At 41.4% G+C, this 27,341-nt stretch overlaps 1 protein-coding gene across 1 annotated transcript in view; it reads left to right on the top strand.

Annotated features, from left to right (window-relative positions):
• The window catches only part of oca2 (oculocutaneous albinism II), a gene marked incomplete at its 5' end in the record, with an annotated part of 42,723 nt that extends 15,774 nt beyond the window's left edge, over positions 1-26,949 (top strand). The window contains 10 exons of the mRNA XM_084354106.1: positions 3,795-3,927; positions 5,903-6,050; positions 7,033-7,090; positions 7,231-7,339; positions 11,106-11,233; positions 12,049-12,108; positions 12,881-12,985; positions 14,421-14,514; positions 15,883-15,976; positions 25,916-26,949. Coding sequence (XP_084210232.1) covers positions 3,795-3,927; positions 5,903-6,050; positions 7,033-7,090; positions 7,231-7,339; positions 11,106-11,233; positions 12,049-12,108; positions 12,881-12,985; positions 14,421-14,514; positions 15,883-15,976; positions 25,916-26,003 — 1,017 coding nt within the window. The 3' untranslated portion in view covers positions 26,004-26,949. The remainder of the gene's footprint in view (positions 1-3,794; positions 3,928-5,902; positions 6,051-7,032; positions 7,091-7,230; positions 7,340-11,105; positions 11,234-12,048; positions 12,109-12,880; positions 12,986-14,420; positions 14,515-15,882; positions 15,977-25,915) is intronic.
• Between the last annotated feature and the right edge of the window lie 392 nt (positions 26,950-27,341).

Here is a 27,341-nt window from a genome sequence, read left to right as displayed (position 1 = left end):
GCTTCTATGCCCGCCCTGCAGCCTACAACAGCCAACGAGTAATCACTGGACAGGAGACCAACTCCTTCTCTCGAGCCACTTACACACCAGCCGCTGTTTGACTGATGCATCATGTAGCCAATGAAATTTCAAAAACTAGATAAGAAAACCATGTTTGTACTCAACCTACAACAGCTTTGAATTAACTTTGCAACCGTGTTTTAGGAGAAACTTACATAAATTTTCAGGAATGATAAGATTTAAACGTTAGCGTGGGTACGTGTCATCACAATCTGTACCCAACACATATTAGATGATAATTTTAAGTGCTTTTCATAATATTCAGCCTTTACAGTCCATACACATTTATTCTCTAGGCTACATTCAGACATGTATCTTATGAATATGTATCGTGGGTGAATTTAATCATCTGTGTTTGCTGGGTTGTACACATGTTATCTCTGCTCAGCACGGTCTCCTTATGTATTTATACAATCGTGAGTCAGGACCTTTATTTATGTTGATGGCCCGGTGATAAATGAATGTAGAGGCGGTGAAACCAATTCATACTTCTGCCGCTGCCGTCATAAATCACGGGAATTAAAAATGTCAAAACAGTTGAGAAAGAAACTGTAACACCTGGCCAGTGGTACATACTGTCGCTGTAGCAGCCTTCCTACAGACACATATTTACAAGATTGACTTAAATCTGTGCCTCCTCATTCATACTTTTATAAGCCTGAATATTACTACGTCAAACAGTCATTACAAGCAACACAGCTGCTCTAAGAGTTCCCTCTTTTAGCAGATGTAATTATTTCTGACGCCTGTGTGGAGTACCCTTCCTAGTGCTTCCCCCCTCTTCCTCACCTCAGCCACAGCTCATATTGGTGTGGCTCCGGTCTTCTCCTAAGTGGTACGCCACGACACACTGGAGACCTTTCTCTGGGATTAATGTCTGATTAAACTTGTGAAGGAGACAGTGTCAGTCCTGATGCAATAATGTGTGAAGCCATGTAACTGAACGCCCCAGCTCTCTTCCTGCGGTGGCTGACATACTGTACATCACGCTGTCTGGTTTCAAATGTTTCTTATCACGGAGCTCAGGAGCCTCATCGTGTACAGCATCCAAATTAACGTGCTTCTTTTTTTTCTTTTTTTAAGCAAGAAACAATCATATACCAAAGAATAGGAGAACAAATGAGCCCTCACGACCCCCCAACCCTCGACCCTCAGCCTCGACCCTGCCAGGGATTGTTACGTGATATTGTATTTGACCAGTGGATGCCAAATCTTCTGAGTTTTTCATTTTCCAGGATAAATGTAATTCTCTCTAACAGCTTCACAGCATCCCCCTCAGTTAGAATTAAAATCATAATCAGAAATACGAGGCTACCCCTATAGAAGACTGGGCCATGACATGGGGGGCCACATTAACTTTTAAAAAACGTATTTTAAAAAATTGCAGAAAGGACGTCAGTGTCAAAGTGCAATCAAATTAATTGACAGTGACTCTCCTGATTGGAAGTCAGCTCCTGCACACACCATCGTGTCGCCTCTCTGTGGCAGCATATCTGTATTTAAATAGCCTATTTGTTAGTCTAATTGCCTTCTGACATCGGGACAAAAATGAAAATGGCTTCACTGTACGCTCGCGTCATGATAGTTTGGAAAACCATTCACAGACGTGCCGTTCTGTATCGTACAGACCGTGAACTGCGGTGCCAGTAAGCAGCAGTAGGAGCATTAAACTGTTAATCAGAGCAGCCTGTCGCTGTCTGAAAAGGGCAATGACTTGTAGGCTCTTCTCATAACCTTCACTGTTTTTATACTCAGAGGGCCATAATGTTACATCACTAGAAGACATGACATTTGCTGGCTGCTTGATGTGGCATCTGTTTACTGCGCGTGACATTTTAGCCTTTGCGGGTGCAGCAGTATGTGGTCTCCTTTCGGTGTACAGAGGCTCCCCCCCCCCGCACCAGGCTCCCACCAGGCCGGCTGTCCGGTTTGTCTTGGCATCGTTTCCCAGGTGACAGAACCGCAGGGACACAGCAGCAGCGCGCTCATTCAGTCATGTCTGGCCTCTGATAAGGACAGCTTGTGTCTACATGCATGGTTCGCCCGCCTGTTTGTTTGTTTGTTTGCATGCTTGCTTGTTTGTGTCGAGGGGATTTTCGGGAGAAATCCAGAGATAGAAAGAATGGCACAGCTGTGAAGTGTGTTTAGGCGATTCTGTCCCTCATCAGAGTGCCCTTGTGTTTGATTTGTTATAGAGCAAGGTAGCATGGCGCATACAAAATCTCTACCTGCCTTTTTGTACGATTTTTTATTGAGGGACATCGGTGACTCTCCGTGCCAAGTGGATCTCCTCCAACCCATCGGAGGAGTCGTTGACACTGGCCCTGAAATATGGACACAGCAGCTCAGGGTGTACGGCTGCAAACAGAGATACATTACAGCAGCAAACACACAGACAACATTTAAATTCTTCAGTGATTTGCTCTCTCGTGTCTTGCTACCGAACGATTGGACTGATTTATACTACAGTAGGTTTGTCTGAGCAGCTAACCCAAAGCCCAGAGGCTGCCCGGAGGGTCACTGCTGGCTGAGAGAGCAGGAGTCTTTGGGGAGGTGTCTCTTGCTCATACTTTACACTCAGACTTGATAAGATACTTAATATCTTTCAGGCTGTATGTGAGAATATGTTCATCTTTGTCATACGCTGGTTCATCCTGCTGAATGTGTCGTCGTGTCACCCCTCCTCTGCTGCTTTATGTTGGGCTTTTGTTGCACCCTGAAATTGCAAAATCCTGTAGAGGTCACTGTTAACCAGTTTCATCACTGTTCTTTTGAGACATTGAGACAGTTTAAATCACTCATTTAGAGGCTTTGTGATACAGAAATGGTGTGTTATATAGACGTTATCATACAAGAACCTATTTCCATGGGTGTATCTGATAAAATGGTGTTCTTTGCCTATTTCCTAGTAATGCAGGAAGTCAGATGCACTTCATGCCAAACTAGAACTTGATGGAAAAGGAAAAACCATAAAGGGAAACTGTGACAATTTCACAAGTGAAAGTGTGTTAACAGGTCTTGTGGAGTACGACAGCACATGTGAAAAAAAAAAGTACAAAGCCTTTTGTGGCTCCGGAGGAAGCTGCATGTAATCTGATCAATTTCCTCCAGTGATGTCAATCAGTGGCTAAGTTGCATTGTGGGTAATGTAGATAACATGTTTTTTTGAAAAAACAGTCCACTGGTTCAGCACTGCTTGACTGTTATGGACAGAACAAAATCGATACAGCAGAGCCAGAGATATCACTTTTTTTAATTTCACGCATTCGTCTGCCTTCCTCATAATCTGGTGCATACATTACCCACAATGCCACCAGCCACTGAGTGACATCACTGGAGATAAATCATTAGATTACAGTAAAATTCCTCTGGAGCCACTAAAGGCTCTGTGCTGCTTTCTACACATATGCAGCAGCACTCCTCAAGATCTGTAAACGTTTGGATGGATTTATTGTTAATTTATTGTTGGTTACCCTTTAAGGATGCACTTCTCTCAGCCCGTTCTGTGTGTTATAATCAACTTATTTGCTTTTTTACTGTCATTCCCATATGCTGCTGTCAAATCAAAACCTTTATCGCCTAAAATGCCACTTTGTACACATCTGAACACACACACTTTCTCAAAGAGGACTGTATTCATTTAAATTAGAGTATTACAGATATATAACATTTCAGATCATCACTGCATGAGTTTCTCTCACAAGTCTAACACGTTATTATAATTTGTCTTACAGGGGATCGATTTTGCCAGTTTCACAGGCTACATGTTCCTCGGGATATGTCTGGTGCTCTTCACCTCGTTTCCCTTCCTGCGGATGCTCTACTGGAACAAAAAGCTCTACAACAAAGAGTCCATTGAAATAGTCGGTGAGTTCAGGTCTTCTCCAAACCATTTACTCCACAGACGATGATTTTGAGAGTAATGAATGGTGAATGACACTTGCAGCCGAGTTATCGTGTTATTAGGCTGAAATGTAAATTGTAGGATCGCTCTGGATGACTCACAGCCTAAAAATGAATTATGATGGCTTTGGGTTTATTATTACAAAGAACGTCAGAGCACATACTACCTCCATGCTACAGCTGCTCACCTTCTCGGGCGATGGAGTGACCTCATAGAAACTTAATTAACTCGGGATTACGGCCTCAGCGCTCTGACTCCCACACATGATCTATGATGCGCTCTGAATTGAAGATGTTTCCCACCTCTGTCTCAGGTGAGCGCCACAGTATTTTAAACTTTGCCATTTTTATATATTTTTTGCACATACTGTCAACTACCAAGACCCTTGGTTGCTGATGAAACACGGATACAACATGAGTCCAACAGGGTTATACTTCTGGCTCACAAACCTTGTAAGAAGCTGGAAGCAACTGTCAGAAATCTTACACAGAGATAAACAGAACCAACATTTTGGACCCAACAAACCTTAATCCTGCACCTTTCCACAGACAGCTCTGTAGATGTATTTAAAAAAAAAGATTTGTCTACATAAAATAACAATATGACCTTTAAACTGTAGGAACAAAAAGAGAACCAATTATCACTGGAAGGGACTAAATTTCTAACAAGCTACTTTTAGGATTTAAAGCCCAATTCTGGTCCTGAGTAAATGTGGTTAAAAATGAGTTTAATTAAAGCACTCGTGATAATAGGCTAAGCTCAGCATAATTTACTGAGGTGGGACACTTTAGCCTTTCGCCTCTTTGGGCCGCTCTTTCTGTCAGGAAAGCTCCTTACACTGACAGTAAAGAAAAGACTTCAGTCATCTAGAAAGCAGTCAGGACCCCATCTTGTTTTCAAGCCCCCCCCCCCCTAATTGTGCCTTTGTATAAAATATTGAGCTCATCTGGTCTCCTTAATTCTCCATTAACAAAAGAAACAATTACTTGGCCATCCCTCAGGACATCACATTGTCCAGAAGTAGAGCGAGATCATTTAATAAGAGTAGAAACCGCAGGGTGTTTTTAGTTTGGATAGTAACTGTGTCCTCCATCCTAAAATCTATTCGCTGCTGCTGTAGATCTTTGTGTACGAGACCCCAGGGATGGAGATAATGGGCAAACTAATAAAACAGACATATTTGTGTGAAATTGTTTGCGATTCTTCCAGAAACACAGTCACCTCTTATCAGCGTTTACCCACAACGCTACAGTCCCCCCACCCTCCGAGAGGAGCTCGGCAGGGGATCATTAAAACACAGACCACCAGGCTCCCTAGTCGTCACCGCCGAGCTCCGTTTAAGGAGTGAGGAAGTCCGACTGTTAGGCGCTGTCGCACTGAGCCGGAGGCAGCCTGAAGGAAGCCGATCACTGCCACTGCCGACTGTTCAGTACAGGCCTGATAGCCCATCTGTAAACCCCACCCTGTGGAGTTTCCGTTTCTCCCGCCAACCTGGCCCACCGAGGAGAGCTTGTGGCTAAATCGGCTCAAAAGCCCCCGCCACAACCCGTAGCTGTGAAGATTTGCTTACAGAAATGTTTTTTTCCCCTCTACCAGTTAGATCCTATTAAGGTCACCTAGCAACCTTCCTGAAAAAGGATGGCACCTACTGATATCTGCACAGGCGTCCAGCTCCCTCAGGCTGCATCCCTGGCTGTTCCCGAGCCGGTCAATTTGCCCATCGGCTGACTGCATTAGTCCCCTCTATGGGGGCTCACAGCATATTGACCGAAAACATCTTTGTATCCTCTCAGCCAGCCTCCAACCAAACCCTCCGCTATTAACATGCTACATGCTGCTACTAAGCTCCACCGTTGTCATGACTGTGTTAGTCCATGTTGTTTAACATACACTGAACAGGCGGCCCTCTCTCCTGCTCTGTTTGTCCCGCTCCTCCAGAACTCAAGCACGAGATCCTGGTTTGGAGGCAGACGGCCCAGCGCATCAACCCCGCAAGCCGAGAGGAGACGGCTGTGAAATGCCTCCTGATGCAAAAAGTCCTCAACCTGGAAAGTTTGCTCCGCAAGATGATGAAAACCTTCCAAAGGTAAAAAGAAAGCACTGAAACATAACACACATCTGTCATTGTTAGGAATGCTTTTATCACTTTCCCCAGAAACACATAATGAGACATTATTCTTGCACAATTTGTGAGAATGAGATAGAGGAGATATTTATCATTACATTGTTAACGCACATGCGCATATTTTTGATTATTTTAGATAATTTGTGTTGTTGCACTGAGCAATTTCTTTGTTTTTTGGGTTGAAAATTATCGAGGAAGGAAAAAAGTCCAAAAATAGATCCTTTTTTTGTCCTCTCGGCCAGGATGCTCTCCAGACGGACATAGCAATTATAGCAAATGTAATTTCAAGCACTGGGAAATACAGAAGTGTCATCCACAACACACACAAATGCCCCGAAACAGCACAGCACTCACCATGAACCCATAAACAGTTATTTTCCATAATTTCACTAATATTTTAAAGCTCACCTATTATGCTTTTCATTGCTTCCTTTTCTTCAGTGTTTTATATATGTTCTTCTGCATGTAAAAGGTCTTGAAGGTCAAAGAAGCTCCTCTCTCCCACAGAAAACACTGTCCCTGAACACCTCGTCAATAGTCCCGCCTTTAATTTTGTGACTTTGTGACGTCAATAATTTATGCCTAGCAGCAAGTTTGGCACATGCAAATTGATTTAGCACAGCTGCTCTGTTGTTGTTAGTGGTGCTGGCTCATGCGTGTGTGAGCTGACCAATCAGAGCAGACTGGGTTTTTGGGAGGGGGAGTCTTAAAGAGACAGGAGCTAAAACAAGGCCTTTCAGTCAGAGGGTGAAAACTGATGTGTTTTTTTTTTAGCATTAAAGCATTTAAACCTGTTCTAGTAATGAACCAAAATAAAATTATGAACCTGAAAATGAGCATAATATGTCTCCTTTAAGAGAATGATGAGTCTATAATTAAATGTTTATTTCAGCATATCGAAACGCAGAAAAATGAAACCAAAATGTTTTTATGTTTTTGACAGACAAATTTCTCAAGAAGATAAGAACTGGGAGCAAAACATCCAAGAATTGCAAAAGAAGGTAGGCTTTCACACTTCACCCACTGTGACTGCAGCGCATTGATGCTATCTCAGTAATGAAGTTGGCCGAGTCTGTGAAAGTTCATTTAAGACAAACGCCGTCAGCCGCTTGACAAAAGAATATGTTTTTCTCTCCCACAGCACAGAATAACTGACAAGGTCCTCTTGGTGAAGTGCGTGTCCGTCCTTGCCGTGGTGATCTTCATGTTCTTTGTCAACTCCTTCGTTCCCAGCATTCATCTCGACCTGGGTGAGCGCAGCACTATCTCATTACCGCGCTGTTTTCAGCGGCACCACTGGCTGGTTGTAGGTTCTGTCATGTAATTATGAAACACAGCTTCCTCCAGACTTGCATTTGAAAAGAGCTGAAATAAAGGGCCGACTAGCAAATGCAACCAACAAATTACATGGATACCGAGCTGCATTTAGACCCGTCACATTACATCTAGTCATGCACTGCAATTTCAGACAAGTGGTAAAGATGTTTTCTGGTAAAACTGCAGTCTGCGCTTTGGAAAAAAATCATGTTGTTACAAATTATGTTTTCTTGGAAATTTTCTTGGTGTACACTCAACTTTAGGTAAATAACTTTGGGTAGTAAAATCACCAGGAAGTAAATTCATAAGGCTACGACATGCAGGTCATTGACCACCAATTCTGCACATTAAATAATTGCACTTTGCCTTTAAGCTGCTACAATCAATATTTTTATAATAAGATATAACAGATCAAAGGACTATGGGTACAGTCACACATGAGCAAATACATGCATGCATGAAAATGATACTAAGATTAAGAAAATGTTGAAATTGTATTTAAAAGATGATAAAAACAAGCGGATGTCAATTATTATAAACATAGAATGAGACATAAACAGACTTTTTGCAATGATCCCTCAAAATGTGGCGATCAAACACTTGTGACAAAGATGTGAACATATGAAGGCAGGATTTTATACAGTTACAGTACAAAAAATTCATATTGGCACAAATCGGTATTGATTAATCGATAACCAACACATCTGTGACCCGTGACCAATATCTGATATATCTGCCGGGCTCTAGTTTTAAAATCTCTCAGCTTATTGTTTTGGTTTTCTGGGCTGCAGCTTTATCGTTTAGGTTCAATTGTTTTAGCTTTGTTTTTGTTTTTTTTTGTGAAAAAGTTGGATTGTTAGTTGGATTCATCAGGCTGCCAGGGACATAAGAACTTCAAATGGATGCTGAAGCGCTCCGTATTGGCTGTAATTAGGCAGCTGTTAGCGAACGAGTGCAGCATTTCCACTTGAAAGAAAGATAATAATATATCAGCATTGCTGCCCAAGGTCCCTACAAGGTTGATTATTGATCCGTGCAATTTCTAATGGTTTTAATATGTGCGAATAATATCAGTGGTCCGTCGGTATCCAGTGACAAATCCATTAACAAAAAGCTTTCATAGGTTGTGTTGGTGAAGGGAGCTGCTGCTGTTAGCATGAGGCTGTCAGGTCATAAACTCACTGTGTAACATACACCTGTATAGTTGTGATTGGATGCTACCAGTCAGCTGATTGCCAATCAACTGATGTAAACAAAGCTCTTAATCTGCCTGCTTGTATATTTCAGACATGTTAGTAAACCAGGACATGAGGGTTGAGGTTGAGGGTTACATCTTGTCTGTCTGGCACTTCTGACTGTGACGTCTCTGACATGTGCTCGGTAAACGACCTTAACAGCGTCTCATTAATGCCAACACCGTCCCTAAATGAAGATGGCTGTCCTCATACACACACTGTCATTGCTCCCCTCGCCGCCGCGGCCACTCAGTCACCAAACATGCTCGGTTAATTACAGGCGCTGCTCGGGTTACCTCTCGGTGACATTTATTAAATGGGAATGACCCCACAGCAGCGTGTTTCGTGTCCCCGCGGTGGGACAGGCGCCCGTGCACACGCGGCTCTCATTAATGCATGCGGGTCACAGTCGGGGCTGACTATCGCGGCAGGCGCAGTCTGTCCATTCACACGTGTTTTAAAAATTGAGCCTCATTAAAATTTCATTAACTTCACACGGTAAGATTTAAATTCAGTCCGATCATTGCCCGGTCATTTGATCCCTCTAATGCGTCTGCGGTTGTGTGAGTTACAGCTGTGGTTTGGATGAAACTTTATTGATCCCTCTGTGGCAATCAGGAGATCTTAGAAAGGGAAGTGAAGAATCTTTAGTCAAGACTTTGGCAAAGCAAAACGATGCCTGAATCATCACAGTCGCTTATCTAAACACACGCTCACGAGTGTACAAGATACTCGTGCCACAGCACAAGTCTCTTTATCTTTTGGCTTTGGCCTTGTGCTCATTTACTTTGTTGCGTTCCTCATTGAAAACTGCGATGAGACATTTTTCACAGCACATTTCTGCTCTCAAACACTTTTGTCTCGTGTGTGACGGACGAGTCAATCAGAAACTGCTCAGACTCGCCTAAAAGCTCCTTTTAATAGGAGAGCTCTTTAGGTTTGTTATCTGCTGCTTGCTCTCGGATGCGGCCTCGGAAAATATCAACGATGTGAGGGAATCAAAAGTGTCGTATTTTTGTCTGTGTGTTTTTGTAATCTGTTAACGAAAGAGTCACTGAATCTTTGCAGAGGTCACCGGGTCACTTATTCTGAGTTATCTACAGCGGTGTTTAAAGTCTGTTGGGGCCGCTCCAACCAGCGTTTATCATCATTATGTTACAAATAATCTGACCACAACAAGAAATGTTCAAAATCCAAACCTTTTTTATTTCCGAGGTCACATTAGTAGAATTTTGTAATATAAATCACATTAAAACCAAAACGAAAACACTTATTTTTAGGTCCTAAACTGATTTTGGGGGCCCCGAACATTTGTCTGGTTTGCCTCTCCGGCCTCTGATTATGTGTTGCAGCCAGCAAGAAACTTCTGTATCTAATGTTTCATGTTGAAATCTGTTGTTATCATTCATTATTTCAGTGTTTTTGACAAAAGGATCTATGAGCTCCTGATGGAAAGAGCTATTCACCTAAAAAAGATAGTTCAAATATGTTTTTTCGAGGTGACACATGCTTTAGAATAAGTACATTTAAATAAAAGATCAACTTTTTTTGTGTTATCACTTTCATTGCCACACTAAAGCTACACTATAATGGGTATATTAGCTAGCTTAGGTATAAGAGTTGGCCTTATGTGACATTTTATCCACAAGGACCTTCAACAGACATCATCTGTATGAGACAGAAATGTCCCACTTTTCCTCTAATAAAGACCAAGTGCAGTAGAGTCTTCTGACCCTGCTGACCTCCTCTTTGTTGCTGCACTTGTACTTGTTAGATCTCTCCTCTAAACTCGGCTGATACATTTTATCAGATGTCAACTCAGAGTTCCCTCAGAAAACTGTAAAAAAACCAGAAATGAATTGTAGTTCTGTCTTTTTGGTTAAGACCTCCACCAACAAGCAGTTTTCTTTTGATCTTCTATAGGCATATTAAAGCAACATTATGTAGAAATTGGGGTTTTGTGCCCCCCACACTCTTGTCTGCTCGTGTCCCTCTTTCGGTCTCGATCCTCTTATCATTCTCCCTGTCTTCAATCTCTGTCACTCTTCTTTTCGCGTCCTTCCGCTGCTCTTCTTTCTTCAGTAATTCTCATCAGTAGTGCAATTATTTCCCCAAGGGCCTCGGCCAAGGCAATTACTGCTGCTCACCTGTTTTAATCAAATTTGCTTCAAGTGGATGCACACTCTTCCCCGTTTTCAAAACACCGGCCGCTGCCAAATATTGTCCTCTTGACTACAATGTGTTGAAATGACATTTTCAGTGATAATGAACGCTTCATCGGACCCACCGAGACAGAACAAATGTTTTTTCTTTGTTTCAAACAGGTCCCACTTCATTATGTGGTCTATGTTTATTACATTACAGCACATGTTGAATTTTTGGCATTTTCATTGATCACTGGCTTATATATGTGGCAGCAAAGTATCTCCATGTGTCGTGTGTGACGTTTCTTGTCCTCTTTCAGGTTGGATTGCTATCCTTGGTGCACTTTGGCTCTTGGTTCTGGCCGACATCCAGGATTTTGAGATCATCCTGCACCGGGTGGAGTGGGCCACGTTGCTGTTCTTTGCTGCCCTCTTCGTTTTGATGGAGGTATTTAAAGAACATAGCATAAGATAGTTTTTAGCACCGAAAGCCCATTTGTATGTGTTCGTATATGATTTCAGCCCTCATACTTCCCATGTAGCACACATACGTCTCGCAGATGTTGGCCCGACAAATAGAAGTTAAGCTGGAAAGACGTAGTATGGGGAGCGTTTGCTAATTGGGAAGACGGCGGCATCTGGACACCGTCTCGCCAACATCGTCCCAATTAGCAAACGCTCCCAAAAAGTCTTTCCAGCCAATGTCTGCAAACTGTATGTGTGCTACTGGGGTAAATGGTTGAAGCCAAAAAAGCCAAACAACAACTTTTGCTTGGAGCTTTCTATTTGTCGCACAAGGTAATTATAACTGTGACAAATGTAGCTTTAGCTGGGCATCCTCACACCCTTACAAGCTACTGATTGAAAACAGGATGAGCTCTCAGATCTGTTGACAGCGTACTGGTCAGTCAGCTAACAATCTAAAAAGTAATCATCTATTTCTTTACCCATGAGACTCCCTGTGACAGGATGAACACGAAAAACGTAATGTCAGCACAAAATCTGCTTTGTTGGTCCCTCCTCTGATGTTTGTTAAAGGCATTTGTGCGTCGGAGAGCGGTCTCCATAAGAAACGACCACCAGCATGTGAATATTTTGTTCTCGGTGTCAATAACGATAACAAGAATAGATGTGTCTTCGTCTGCTTAATGGCCGCTTAATAAAAACCAAATTGCTTTTCTTCTTCCAGGTTGAATCCCACCTACAACTAATTCTCCTCACATTTTTTTCCGCCATATTAATCTTCTTCTCTTCATTTTTCAGGCTTTAGCCCAGCTGCAGCTTATCGACTACATCGGAGAACAGACAGCGCTGCTTATAAAAGTGAGTTTTCCCCCTTTGATTCTCAGCCTAAAATTATCTCTCAGGGCTCCGTGACACTGGTATAATTGATAATTGGGCACAGGTGACGTGATATTGCATTTCATGCAGATCTGAATTCAATTATTGTGTTTACATCTGATTCCTGTCAGCAGCTGAAGGCGCCTGAGGTAATTTTCACCCATATTCTAGCCAGTGTGCATCATGCAAGCGAGCCGACTCCGAGCGGAGAATTGTACCAGTAATAGGTACGTCAGCTTGCGTTTAGACTGCGGGCCTCTATAAGTCTAATAATCACACGTGACAGGTGGTGTGCTGCTCACGGTTTCTGACCTGCTCAGCCTCCCCAAACAAAGGACAACCTGCTGCAGAAGAACTGCGTGGCCTTTTCTCTCCTGATACACGGAGAGGACGGGTGAAAGCAGCAGATATTGCCTCCTTTAACCTGGCTATGCATACCTAAGAGATAACTATCAAGAGGGTTCAAACAACATCATGCTTGTCACGTGGAGAATTGGCCTGGATGTGTGTGGTACAGCAGAGCTCCGAAATAAAACTCACCACCACCACCTGTGATCGCGTGTCACATTCAAACAGCACCGTCCTCTCAGGCTTCTCCCTGATTAGAGGTTCAGTGTCAAAGTGTCAAGGAACGAACATAATTGGTGTGTTTGATTTAAATCAGTGATGGGCTGAGAAGGAGGGGGTGGGCGTGTGCATCTGAGTGGCAATGAAAGTAGCAGTTATCTGTCGCTCTTATTATCTCCCCTCTCAGGCGGTGCCAGAGGACCAGCGCTTGGCTATAGCCATTATCTTGGTGATGTGGGTCTCGGCTCTGGCCTCGTCTCTCATTGACAACATTCCCTTCACTGCCACCATGGTAAGAGGCTTCGGCGTGATGCTTTAATTTCACACTTGAGCATGTCCGCACACAGAAAACACAGTTAAAACAAGTCACGTTCGTACACGGAGTAAAGAATGAGTCACAAATCTGTACAGTTCGAAAAGGTGAAGGTTGAAGCAACAGCTGGTATTTTTAAAGAAACCTGCCGCTGGCTTCAAATTCAACATAAGCAAATATTAACAAAGAATAATGAAGTTGATGGTGAAACATTAAATATATTGTCTTTGCTCTGTTTTCAGTAGAGCATGTGTTATTGACTCATGCAAAGTTAGATAGCGACTGTACTTTTACCTACAAAACGGTGCTTTATCTGACTTCACATGTAACATAACTGTTATCTTAAAATATAGACGGGTACATAGAGACTCTCTCAGACACTCATGAATTATGCAGCCACGTTCTGCCACATCACCACTTGTGTTGTCAGCTGTCTGTTTTGCTGAGAATTAATAGATTGTACAGAGATCAATGTTTCAGAGGGGACACCAGTGTGCTCAATTAAAATGACAGTGAGAAAAAGAAAAAAGATATGATCCCACTGACAGAATGAGATGTTGCTTTGCTGGAATTAAACTGCCAGATTTTTGACTAGTCAACTGGTGTATCCAGGGGTTTTTCAAAATGTCCTTTATCTCTAGTGGGGTTTTTTTTTCTCTCCATATTTTCAGGCCCATGCAAATTTGCTCTACCTGTAAAAATAGGATTTCAGACCACATCAGTTTTCATTTCAGTGCACAGCTGATAAGAAAAGCTTGTCCTGATTGTCACAATAGACTGAAGCCGAGAGACCAGAAAACTTTTTTTATGAATGAAACAATTTAGAGGCTCTTTTTAAAGCTGCTGTTTGCTTTATTTTCTTATTAAGATAAATGGCATTATATTCCAACAGTAATCACTGTTATCCAGTGTTTGCTCAGTAACCCATGTCTCTCCTCCTCTGGCTCATGCAGTAAAACAAGCCAGGCTCACTTAGTGCGTTCAAGTCTTTGCACATAGCCAAGTTAAGAAAGTCTACTGTAAACGCTGGGCAAGACAGCGAATAAGTGTATTTCTCAAAATGTTGAACTTTAAAGGATAAGTTCACCCACAAATCAAAATTCAGTTATTACTCACCCCAAGCTGACAGAAAGTTGGGTGAGGTTTTGACATCCACAAAACATTTGTGGAGCTTTGCAGAAAAACAACTTTGCAGCATTCTCCTAAACAACTGAAGTAGATGAAGACTTTATACTCATTTTAAAATCTTCACTGTCACTCTAAGCTAAAATTGCTAGTGTTGGAACGTTTGGGAATTTAATTTGTTTTGGACACCAAATTCTACTGAAATAATGTTAAAATCAGTATTTATATTTATTATTGAGACACTGAAAGCAGTGTATATTGTCAATGATTTCCATCTCTGTCCTCACAGATTCCAGTTCTCATCAACCTAAGTCAGGATGCAGATGTGAACCTGCCGGTCAAACCCCTCATCTTTGCCTTGGCCATGGGAGCCTGTCTTGGTGGTAAGCCTCTGTTTCTATCCTCTTCATGTAATCAAGTATAAACTGAAGTAAAAAAAAACTAAAATATGAGAGTAAATATGAGTATGAGACTGCTGGTCTGGGGCTTTAAACACATCTACCTTACAGTCACTGGGGACTTTATAGTTTATCCTTGTTGAAAGGTGTGGATCTTTATTGATGGCTCCTGCCAGAAGAAGACATCTTGTGCTCCATGTGACAGCCACACTTTGTAGGGCTGTGTCACTCCCCGGGGAGGTCAGGCTGTGCTTTTTGTGGGAGCAGCCCAAGGCCCTGTAAGCTCGCTTCATTCAGGCTCTACCACACGCCAGCGGCCGGCCCGTCAGCACACTGTGGCTCTGTTTGGCCGGGAAGGACACAAAGGGAGAGAGAGTTAGAGGGCTGTCATAGTGTTTCAGTTTAATCAACTGCACTGTGACAGGTCCTCATCGATCGGCAGTATGATGTCGCTGCCGCCCAGCGCCATCCCCACACTGACACCCTTTGAGCTGTGAGCAGGACTGAAAGGCAGGATGGATACACATCCTGACTTTGAAAATGTTGCAGCAGCAGATTAAAAAAATAATAAAACTTTATACTGAATTAAGGCTGAAAATACTGAGTGAAAAGTGAAAGATGATAATGATTATTATTACTTTAACAGTATGAGAATGTTAATTACTTAGCTGAGTAAGCTCTTCATAACTGCATTTTTTATGTGACATTAAACTCAGACCTCGATGATATAAAAATGCTAGATTTTGTTGAATAATTTCCTCTTAAAAGAACTACAAGGAACTGATTATGAAACGGTCTCTTTTTTAAACTAATGCCTCTATATCACCTACATAAGCAACAGAGACCATCATTGTTATTATAGTCTATTATTAGCTGCCATTGTCCTGCTCATGTCCAGGACAAGATGATCTCCATAGCGCTCCCATAAGCCAGGGCCTGGCACGACTGACCTGGTGTCGGTGGCCCTGATTATAGTTATTCTTAATGCCAGTCAGTCACATTTCAACTTATCCAGCTTGAATATGTCATAACATTGAAACTATTTTTCATGGTGGACTTCTGAGGATGAGTTGAGTTTTATTCTGCACCTTTCTACAAGCTCTGTAGATGTATTATTAAAAAAGGAAGACTTGTCTACATAAAAATGTTGAAAAAGGAAAAATAGCATTTAAAATACGTTGCTTCTTTCTTTCACTTGCTTCCAAAACAAATGCACGGGCGAGCCGGATCAACATCTTTAGACACTGAGAGGTTGTGCTCATACTGCTTTTGTCCACTGCAGAGCCACTGCAACAAATAAGAAAAGTGAAGGCTCCTTGTCGCTGCTTTAACGTTGTTTTCCTGTCTGTTTAGGGAACGGCACATTGATAGGAGCATCAGCCAATGTTGTGTGTGCAGGCATCGCTGAACAGCATGGCTACGGCTTCTCCTTCATGGAGTTCTTCAGGTAAGCCCTCCGTCCTTTAGTGTTACTTTAGTAGGAATAAGAAAAAAAAAAAATCATCTTTAAACATCTTGTTCCCAAAGTTGCTTTATTTATGGTTTGTCTCTTGGGGTAATCAGTCAGACTTGTGCGTTACTGTGACTCCTGTACCATAGGCTGTACTGCCTAAAGGGCTACTTACATGTTAATGTCCATCATATGCTGCAATAAGAGATGCCAACAATGTGAATTGAGACGCCTGCAAACATTTAGATAAAAGCCAAGAGTGTCATGAATCAGATTCTGAACTGCAAACGCCTGACGACCCCGTGTTTATTTGAATCTGTACCACGAGGCAGGAGCTGCTCTCCTCTTCGAGGGAGTTTGGTGAAATTCAGAGTCCTGGTTTTTGGAGGGTTCCTGCAGCAGGTGTACTTTTCTGTCGGTAAAATAACTCCAGGAAACAACCTGGCAGACATGAGTTAATGTCATCCGGTCTTGGCAGGGATTTCAGTTTGTGTCCTCTCCGGTGAAGCTGTGAGGGCACTGAGAAATGTTTACAAAAGCGAGAGTGGAGAAACTTCATAGAAGTAGAAAAATGTGCTCCATAGTCTACAGAACAATGACTGATCAGGGGGGGGGGGGAAAGCAACAAACATTTAAACATATGATTGAATTGATACTTAGTGAAACACTCATAGAGAGCTTGATTGGAGAACTCTTGTGGTTTAAAAAAACCCCACAAACCCAGAGTGAATAGTGAAAAATGTCATTATATCTGAAGCAGGATGGTAAGTAGGCTGCCTCCCAAGTTGCCACCTGCTCACTGATATTTTTTTTTTTACCCCAGTGACGTAACAGAGAGCCCCACTTTGCAATTTTCTCGTTGGAGTAGTGGAAGTGGTCAGTGATGTTGAAAGACGGATGAATGTGAGTCTGATTAGACTTAATGTGCAATCACTTGGAAATAGCCTGTCATTCGATCCATGGTACTACTAAGTTTTCTGTACGTAATGATGCAATGAGAGCCGAGACCATTCCATGTGGGATTTGTTTCCGTAATCTAAGAGATTATATTTAAATCTCATATGTCTGCAGGTGGGATTAACATGAAACACAGACATTCTTTGTCTGTGGCTGAGCCAACGCTGTGTAGACTTTCATCACCTAATGTATTGCAAAGAGTCACGTGGTGCAATTCTGCCGTCCTCTGCACATTTACCTTTTCTGTGAGCTGTTTGCATTTTTGTTTTTTTAGCCATGCCATCTATGGATGGTCCAGACTGAAATATCTCAACAAATATTAGATGGTTCACACATTCATTCCCACCTCTTTGTAATAATCCTCGATGGTCCCTTAACTTCTCTGTTAATTCTAATAAGCGATGAAACATTTAAAGAAGATGCTGGTTCCAGCTTCTCAAACTTAAGAGAGTGTTACCATGACTGTTCAATGAAGTGTTATGGTTAGTTCAGACTTGGTATAATGAACAAAAGTCATTTTTTCATTTTTAATAAACTTATGGATGGTGAGTAACAGAAGCAGCCAGTATGACACAAAGTAATTAACAGCAGCTGGGAAGTCAAGGTACAAAACATGTGCGAGTAATCCAGAAGAGAGTGGTCCAATAAAACAACAAAAGGTATCCTGAAGGCAACCGAGGAATACTAGTAACAAAGAGGGAAAGACATAAATGGGAAATGTCTAACGAAACAAGAGACATGACAGAGAAACTTTCTAAATAAACAAGAAAAAACAAAAAACACAGAAAACCATGACATAAAGACTAAAAATGTATTGAAAAAGTCCTAAAAACATGAACAAGTGATGAAGTGTAACTACAGTAGGCTTGTGTCACCTCACTTAATTTCAGTTGATGCGGTGGTAACACTTGACTTGACAAAAAAGAGTAAATAGTGATTAAGTAGTTAGTAACTAATACGTCTATATTGGGTTACTAGTCAGTATGATGTTTCACTTAACTTGAAGGAAAACAAAAAGAGTAACTAATGATTAAGTAATAAGATATTAAGGAGCTGGTTGATAGTTAATCAGGAATAACTCATTAAGAAAGTTGTCAGTATGTCAATTCACAGATATTTATGAATGATAACTTAATGAGTCATTAATGTAGTATCTTCAATTTTTTATTCTCCAGTAACTCATCATTAACTACTATATGGTCCTTGAATCACAGTTATTGAGGAATTACTCGTTCTTGATTCATTCCCTCTCACTCCTCACATTTCTGCGCACCTTATTGTAAAGTGTTAACGATATGGTCTCTGTGTGATTGATGCATACAATATTATGGTATGGTCTCAGTTTTCTGTGGTTGCTTGTCAGAATTTTCACAAAGCTCCATTAAGTTTTTGTTTATGTTTTTTTAATCTTAATGCCGGAGGGCCAGATGACAGGTAGTGAGATGGATTGACTGGTGTTGGAAACCGTTGCCTCGTCATATCCAGTTTCTTGTTTCCTTCTCAGCTGGCTTTAAAGTTCCAGTAAAAATGTGAAAATGTCCTCACAGTTAGTTATAGTGGTGTGTGCTGACAATTTGTTATTGCACTGAAAAGATTCAGGGTTGTCCGTCTGCATGGGGTTTCATTGAAATGGATAAGAACAGTTGCAGCCTGTCAGCTCCACTTCCCTCACACTGTGGCTGTGTTTACAGTTATTGGATGGAAGCATTGCTCTCGGGCTGAAGCACTGCCTGTAATTGGCTGTCTGTGGCAAGGGTCACAGCTGTTCAGAGAGACAGGTAAGGGGGAGAGAAGTCTGTCTGTGACTCCAGGCAGCTGGGACTGACTGGTTCTGTGTCGGGTGGTTACATTCAGGGCCCAGATGAGTCCAGGGGGATATTGATGCCTTTCTGATAGACCATCATAAAGGAAAATGAATGGCCCTGAATAGCTCATCAGTTAGTTGGTATGGTCCCTGTTGCTTCTCTCATGTCTGCAGGCCCTTATCATCATCCTCTTCTAAAACCATTAACCTAGGGAGCTTGAAGGAGGACCTACTATATATGTACTGTATGGTACAGCTGGGCAGGGTATGAGCAATTGTAAGTGCATGCGTGCTCAGTCTAAGAAAAGCAGCTACTACAGTTAAGTGCCTTGATAGGGATTGGTTTTTTTTACCGTGATGTTTGATCAGTGGTGGAAGAAGAATATAATTCTGATGATCATAATAAACTTCAGTTATAAAGCAACTTCCACAACAACAATGGTCTTCATGGGAAAAATCAAACTAAAGCCATTGAGCATTACAATGAAGTAAAATCCGTCGAGTACACAGAACGAAACGGAAAAAGAGTCAGCAAGAGAGCGTTAGCGAGAACAAAGCAGGGAATCATCTAAATAAAATGTCATCTCGGATTTAGTGTGAATCTAAATAATAATCTAAATGCTCTGCCTGTGTGTGCTCAGCCCCGCCCTCAGTCAAACAGACACACAGACCCAGAGCTCTTTATACATCTACTGTATAGCCGATCACAAGCAGAGGGGAGAAATTCAAACAGTGATGTAACCTGGTTGCCACATTTTTAGTCCCAACCTTGCACTGTTATTGGCTAGGGACTTCCTACCCACTGCCCATAGGCTGATGCCAAGAAACTTCCTACACAGCAAAACACGAAGAAAATACAGGCAGAGGGCTTCCTCTCTGAAGATACAGACACCACCACACACTTAAAGTGGGTCATAAATGATGTTTGAGAGGAATTATTACCATTGTTTTTTTAAGGAAAATCAAGTATGGTGTACTTTAACTAAATGTAGGTTAATGACAGGGCACAGGCAGGCTGACATACTATAACTCTTGAGGTCATTTTGTCCGCAGTGCTATTGTGAGGATGTTTGTCCTGAGCCTTGGAGGACGAGGACGATCAGAAAATGAATCAAACTGAAATACTTTTCAGTCTTTGATTTTACCTTGGTGTAGCTCCTGGTCTGCCATTCACTATGCGCTGACCACCAAGCACAGTAAACAAACAGGCTCCAATCCAAATAACATTAAACATTGTGAGCTGAGTTTGACAGGTAGGACCATTATTCAGTTTCTCCACACCTTTTGCTGCCTCACTTTGTCGCACCACCTGAGAGAATTATTAACCCAATTCATACAGCCCTCTGCATCTGTAAAGAAGACCAGTGCTGGGTACAGTGGTCCCCTACACTAGAGACTGCAGGTGTGCTGCCTTCATTTGAATAAAAAAAAAAAAAACCTGCCGTGTTATCAGGGAAAAAAGATTACATAACGACAAAAAAAGCCTTGATATTTTTTTGTAGTAGCCTGCACCCTGAGCACTGCACATTTGAGGATTTTGCAAGTCAAACTGCTCATTGAATTGTCCAGGTCAGGTATTGTCATAGGAAGCAGCATTGTCCTGTGTAATGTAGACAGCCTCCACAGTCAGACAAGCGTGTTGGCTCGCGTTTATCTAAAGAAAGTCTTTGAGATTACATCAGGACTTTCAAAGAGCTTCCATCATATGCAATTAAACCAACGTGTGTGATCACGAGGTACGATGGGAATTTCGAGACAAGGTGAACCTCGCTCCTCTCTGCGCCGTATTGTGGCGAGTTTTTTCATCTGCCCCGTCCCCTCGTGCTGCGCCTGTGATGGGGGAACGGCTCAGCAGAAAGAGATTCACTCGTGTGGAGGTGACCTCAGCTTGTCTGATTATGATAAGAATTTAGAGATTCCTCACTCCATCCATCTTAAGTGGACATTCATCCCACAAAGATAAAAATCACAGTAGGCTCATGTTAATGGGTAATTTAAAGGCCTTCAAGGCATAAAACCATACTTCCAGTTTTGAAATATTATAAGTAATTGAAATATAATTCAAATATATTACACTGGGCAAGGAACATCGATGAGCAGCACAGTATTGAGTGAACTGTAATCTCCCTTTACAGATCATTGTACATGCCACTGAGTGTTTCATAGCATTGATTCTTCAGCTTGAGGGTCAATGGTATGGTTTAGTGGTCTGAAGTTTTCTTTTCAGTGGCACCACTTAGCATGAAGGTCTAAGAGTCTGTGTGCAGTCAAAAAAAAACCGGGCTCAGCTTCTCACACGGCTGGATGACAGTATTTGTTTCTCAGAGTAGACCGGTCTCTTTTATTCTTGTGATTATTTCTATGGTAAGCCTTCAATAGCACCCTGTTGTGACAGCAGTTAAAGCTTTTGCGAAGGAAAAGCCTGTTAAATGTGCTTGTTAAGTGGTATTTCCCCGCTCTGTGGGAGCAGGGCCCAGATACTATCAAAGTGTAGGCTAACGTTAGCCACTCTGTCCCACTCTACTGGATTCAGGATATTTTAACCTCCAGCAAGCCAAACTTGTCATCTGAGATAGCATTACATATGCCACACACATTGGTTAGTGTACATCTTGAGTAAGTAAGTTAAAAATATAGTTTGAAGTCTGATGGATCTACCTCTACAGCGCAATTAACATCCATGCTGTCTGTTTATTTTGGATCAACCTAGATGATCTTGATCTTGATATTTTTGCCTGATACATGTTACTTTTATGCGAGCATTTAAGCACAATACTATGTGCACAATCAAGACTGCGTTACAGGATTCTTGCTTTAGAGCAAGTCATCTGGAAACATTAAAAAGTCAGCGGGAGACTGCGTTCTCAATCAATTCATTGAGCAATTGTTAGCTTAATTATCTAGCTGATAAAAATCTGTTGGCGACAGCTGTCATCTTAGCATTTTGGAGTGTGAAGCTGCAGAAGAACATGAAGAAAGTGAAGTGGAAGGAGTCTGAATTGAATCCGTTGTCGTACATAGAGCCAGCTGGAGATTTTTGGAGGATAAGTTCACCCGAAAATTAGAATTCAGTCATTCTCTATTCTGAAGTTTCGTAGTCCGCAAAAATGTTCTGGAGCTTCACAGTTAGACGGTGTTGCAAGTGAAGTTGTTTTTAAAAACGTATAAAAAAATAAAATAAAATAAAAACAATGCTAAGGGTGTAAATAACGTATTTTCAAGTCAATTTGGGATCTGGGGCATCCTGAGACTTGGATTACTCTGGTGAGCTGTTAGGAGCATTTTTTCCCTTTTCCCCCCTAATTTTTTATGCGTTTTAAAACAAATCCCCATATACTTCACTTATTTGGGAGAAGTCTGCAACACTGTTTTGCTGTGAAGCTCCAGAAACGTTCGTGGACTGCAAAACTTCACATGACTTTCCATCAGCATGGGGGTGAGTAGAGAAAGACTGAATTTTTGGTCGTACTTAACATTTAAGAGCAGCGAGTGAGTGTTCAAATGAAAGGTTTCTCTTGAAGATTACTGAGAGGTTATAGATGTGAAGTGGGGGAGATAGCGTGGAGTTGCTGATCGTATCAGATTTGTCACATTCATGATTCATGTTGAGTTAGGGAAGTCGGTCAGGGTGGACTGAGTTGCAGTGATGACAGATTTAGTGGGTTAGTAGAACAGGACATCATCGACATAGAAGCGGAGTTCATGGCAATGATGAGATTACCGCAGGGAGGCATGCTGAGACTGAACGGGAGACTGTGGGAGAGGAAACATCACTGTTTCAAACAGCACAGTGTGATTTATTACTAGAATTACTAGAAATTGGAAATTTGGAGTTAATTACAAATGGTGAGTTGACAATTGATCCTGCCGGCTCAAGTCGTTTCTGTGATGGATGGGACAGGCCTATTAAAACACAGGAAGTGAAAGGTCAGGTTCTTGGAGATATATTGTAAAAGACAGATCATGGCAATTTTAGCCGGCTGACACTTCTACTATTCCTATTTTTTTTTGTAGGATACCCCTTGTTATTCACCCACTATTACCCTTTGATGTATAAATAACGATGATAATCACCCTGACCTCTATAACTCGGTTCACTTGGCTACTCAGACAGTTTGACTCTGTTGCAATTAAAATGCACCACCATGCTTTATTAAAATCATTATTAATGAGCTTAAGTGCATGACTAGCCTCATTAATCCTTAGTTCAAGTACTAATTTGACATTTCCACATGCATATTAGATGGAAACTGCATAATTGTATTCGTCCGAATGAAGAAATAGTTGTAGCAATAAAGAGTAATAGACTGACACACAGTTATCAGACATACATTTACACTTTTATTTAAGGTCCTCTGCACTTCTTCTACCCAAAGACTCGATGTATTGCACATTCTGAAAGGTCATCTTAAAATAGGGCTTTGAAATGGCTTCTGATTCAGAGGACCTTATATAAGAGAGATACAAGAGATAACACATACCTCAGGCCAACAGCTTCGGCTGCTATTATCTGTAATGTGTGTGGAACAGCTTTTATCAAACTCTTTGTTATTTTGTTGTTGTTTTCCACTTCTGGTGTCGATATTTGTTATAATCCAACAACGGATAACAGTGATTACTGGCTAACTAGGTCACAGCATTTAAAGCTGATTTTTCTGTGAGATGTGAAGTCTTCCAAACATTTAACTTTTCCCAGCCGTCAGAAATCTCTCAAATGAGGAACTCGTGTAATACGGCCTTAATTGGCCTCACGGGGGATCTTTAATTAAAGTCCAAAATGTTGCCACATTTAATGTCAGCAACTCTGACACCTTTGATCAGAACCTGTGGGGAAGCTGGTACACACAGTCCAGTGGGCTGCTCTGTAATTTTGATTTGTCACAGATAACTTTAACATAAATGTCTTTGAGTAAAAAATGTATGTTTTATCAAACAAGCAGCCCATTACCTGACTGTTATCATATCTACATAATCTTATAATAACTTGCTGCTATTGTTTTGTCATTCATCTTAACAGGAAGATTAGCACAGTTAATGTTAAACCACCACCATCATTGTGAGGAATTGCAGCTGTAGTTTTGCTTTCTGCTTTATTTAGTCCCGACTTATTCATTGAGTCCATCATCGACTCACATCTCACACTAGCGAGCAACATCTGCTCTAAATGACATTTTAACGATACGGCTGCTCTTAATTTTTCAGTAGGGGCGCTCCACTTTAATTATTTCTTTCCCACTTTGAGCTGAATCGCTGTCCTACTGAATATACACATATTTTTCTTTTCTCTTGTTTTCCTCTGAAACTTGATCTGTGTCAGAGGCCGGGGGCAAACAGATCTCTGGCCCTCAGAGCAGCCATGTGTCCATATAGGACATGGTAGACATCCAAATGACAAAACCATCTGCAGGAGTCAGCTAAGGACGCATTGTGATACTAACTGAGGAACGAAAAACTGGGGAAGCAGTCTGACTTATGATCTGTTTAGTACAGTTTTACTTACAGCTACTTTTGTGGCAGTTATCGTTGCTCTTGTGTCATGAAGCTAATTAAATTTCAGTCATTGCAATGAGAAAGGCGCTGGCTGGCCTGTCACAGGTGGCCAGCTTTAGACTAGTCCATTGTTTGTGCGCACTTGAAGGCTTTTTAGATTCCTTCGTCGGCCATGATGTGATTTCATTTGACAAATAATATGCAAGCCCGTGTTAACATCTCACTGCGCCTGTCTCGGAGCTGCAGATAGCGAGCAGGAAGGCAAAACCTTCACCTGCGGGCTGAGGTGTGATCGAACCAGACACTGAATTTGTACCGGCTCCATCAGGGCTGTGCAGCTCTGACCTCCCTGAGCAGTGGGCTGAGTGAAAGGAGAGGTCTCCCTGTGGGGCTCAGCAAAGTGTCACACATCAGAACAAGAATCAGCTTTGTTTGGCGAGAAAGGTTTTCACATGTGAGGAATTTGAGCGTCGCACAAAGAGAAACGGTTGACATTTCTCAGTCAAAGAGTAAGTGGGTAAATATAAATGGAAAGATGTTATTAAAAAAAGATAATAAAACATCTGATGAGAGAAATGAGGCATCTTCAAGATGCAGCATGTGAACACACTTTCTCTGAAATAACCATTTATTTCCCGCTCATCGAAATGTTCTTCTCATCTCTTGACGTCAGAACAGAAAATTAGCTTCTGAAAAAGACAACATAGACGCCTGTTTATAAATATCAGGTCCTCTGCTGCAGACAGATAATTGATTCAACATCGAGTGCTGCTCCACTTGTTTATTCTAGACTGTCTGCAGCATGAGTTACAGTAGGTACAGCAATCCACTCTGTTTATATTGTATATACTGTATGATATGTTACTGCTATGCACTCGTATGTGCAAAAAAGCCTCCATCGCATTATCATGTAACAAGTATGTAACCTTGGACAACAACCCAGATAACAAAATTGTTGCGGCCCAGATCTGGCCCACAACAGATGATAACTTTACTAGATATCTCTGCAACGTCTTTGACGTAACGTCTAACTGCTATTTCTTTACATTTTGATGATTATTTCAGGTAATTAATTTTATTTTTTTTAACTAGAATTCTTACATGTTGCACTTTTAAAGGGCAACTCCACCAATTTTGACAAATAGAGGTCTTGGGGAGCACTACTACATATGAGAAACAAACGTAATAGAGGACGAGGAAGCTGCATGTAATCTGATGAGTTGCCTCCAGTGATGTCACCTTTTTTATTCATTCTTCTTCCCTTTCAAAACCTGCTGCCTACATTACCCACAATGCAACCACTGGAGGCAATGTATCAGATTACATGCAGCTTCCTCTGGAGCCACAAAAGGCTTCACACTACTTTTTTCACATATGCGGTAAACACATTTTATTGTGTAAAGTCTGTGGAGTTACCCTTTATTACGTACAGTTACATGATAATGAGGCTTTTGGGAATTTGATGATCAGTTTTAGAATTATTCTATCAAACGAGTTACTGAATTACAAGGTTTGACGTGTGGAGACACTTTATTAAAAGTCTGCGGATCATCAGGCTGTTTAGGATTCATCTCATCAACCTCTGTGTGACCACATAAGTCGAACGCACTGTATGAACTTTGAGGTGACCAACTTTTATCAGTGTGAAATAAATGTTAACAACATGAATCTGTTGGTGTTTGCAGGTTAGGATTCCCCATGATGATAATGACGTGTATGATCGGCATGTGCTACCTGCTGGCCACCCACATCGGACTGGGATGGAACATGTGATCCTGAGCTGCTGTGCAGAGCCAAAGACACAAAGCATGCAGCTCTCTGTAATGTGAAATGTAATCGGACTGACTGGTCAGATTACCGGCACTGTATGAAACACAGCAGCCATATATTTTTTGGAAAGAGGTATTCGACTAAAGTGCAGGGACCAGAGTAACGGGAGCTTTGACCAAAACGTTGAACCCAACATCCGACTATCTGAGTATGACGCATTATTTCTTGGTTCGCCCTGTTGACTTTTAAAAGCTTTGTCAAAAACTTGAACCTTTTTGTCCTCAACAAAGAGTCAATCCAAGGGAAGGAAATGTGTCTTTACTGGAAACAAAAGTCCCATTCCACAATGCTGTAAATGGTGCTACTGCCTCCGTTGGTGTCTGTGTGGTCTGTTTACAACAAGACTTCTCTAGACGTGTATCACACTAATCTGCTTTTAGACACACTTTTAGGACACTGATCAGCTTATTGTAGGAAACGTTTCACCCATGGTTTACCTGCTTATGTTGATGTTTTAAACGAACCACCCAGTGAAAGGGATTTTATAATGTCTAATATTTTTATCAGCTGCCCAAATCTCAACGCCTCATGAGTGAATTTGAAAAAACAAATACAGCATCAAATTAAATTTGAGAGAACGCAGAATGATTTTAATAAAACAAATGTAGATTGTTAACTTAACATTGTATACTATCTATTGTACTGTGTACACAATGATCTCACGTAAACTCGATGATTTAGTGTGGTTAACCGTATTCAATGTAGAAAATGTGTAATCGTGTAAATGCTCTTAAATGGACTGGACGACATGTTTGTCCAGTTCAAACCATCACCTGTATTTATTGTACAGCCTGACAACTCGAACGTCATTAACTTTAATTGTTTAGACTTTCAGAGCGTTCAGACAGAGATGATGAAACATGAACAATAAAGGTTTTGATGTTTCTTGTTTTCATTCGGCTCACTTTGAGTTTTTCATTCTTTCTAGATTTCTGGTTCCACTTTCCAAAAAGGTACCCTTTGTAAAGGGCTCACAAGTTTATTACTGGTTTATACATCATTTACTAATGCTTTATAGATAACTAATAGAGACCATTAAAGGATAAATCCATGTAAGAATGAAAATTAAGACATCTACTCACCCTCATGCTGAAGGAAAGTTGGGGAAAGTTTTGAACCTAACCCACAAAACATCTTTGTAGCTTCATAGCAAACAGCATCTTCCGAAACAACTGAAGTAGACGGCGACTTGCGCAACATAATTGCCTCTCACAGCTCGTCCGGCACAACCTAAGTCTCTGGAAGCCCAGAGATCCCAAATTGCCAAAAAGAAAAGTCATT

This window comes from Pagrus pagrus (assembly GCF_965226575.1).
Source record: "Pagrus pagrus genome assembly, chromosome: 6".
In the NCBI taxonomy this organism is placed as follows: domain Eukaryota; kingdom Metazoa; phylum Chordata; class Actinopteri; order Spariformes; family Sparidae; genus Pagrus; species Pagrus pagrus.
The sequence above is the reverse complement of the archived record's forward strand: the minus strand, read 5'-3'. Positions and strand labels throughout refer to the sequence as shown.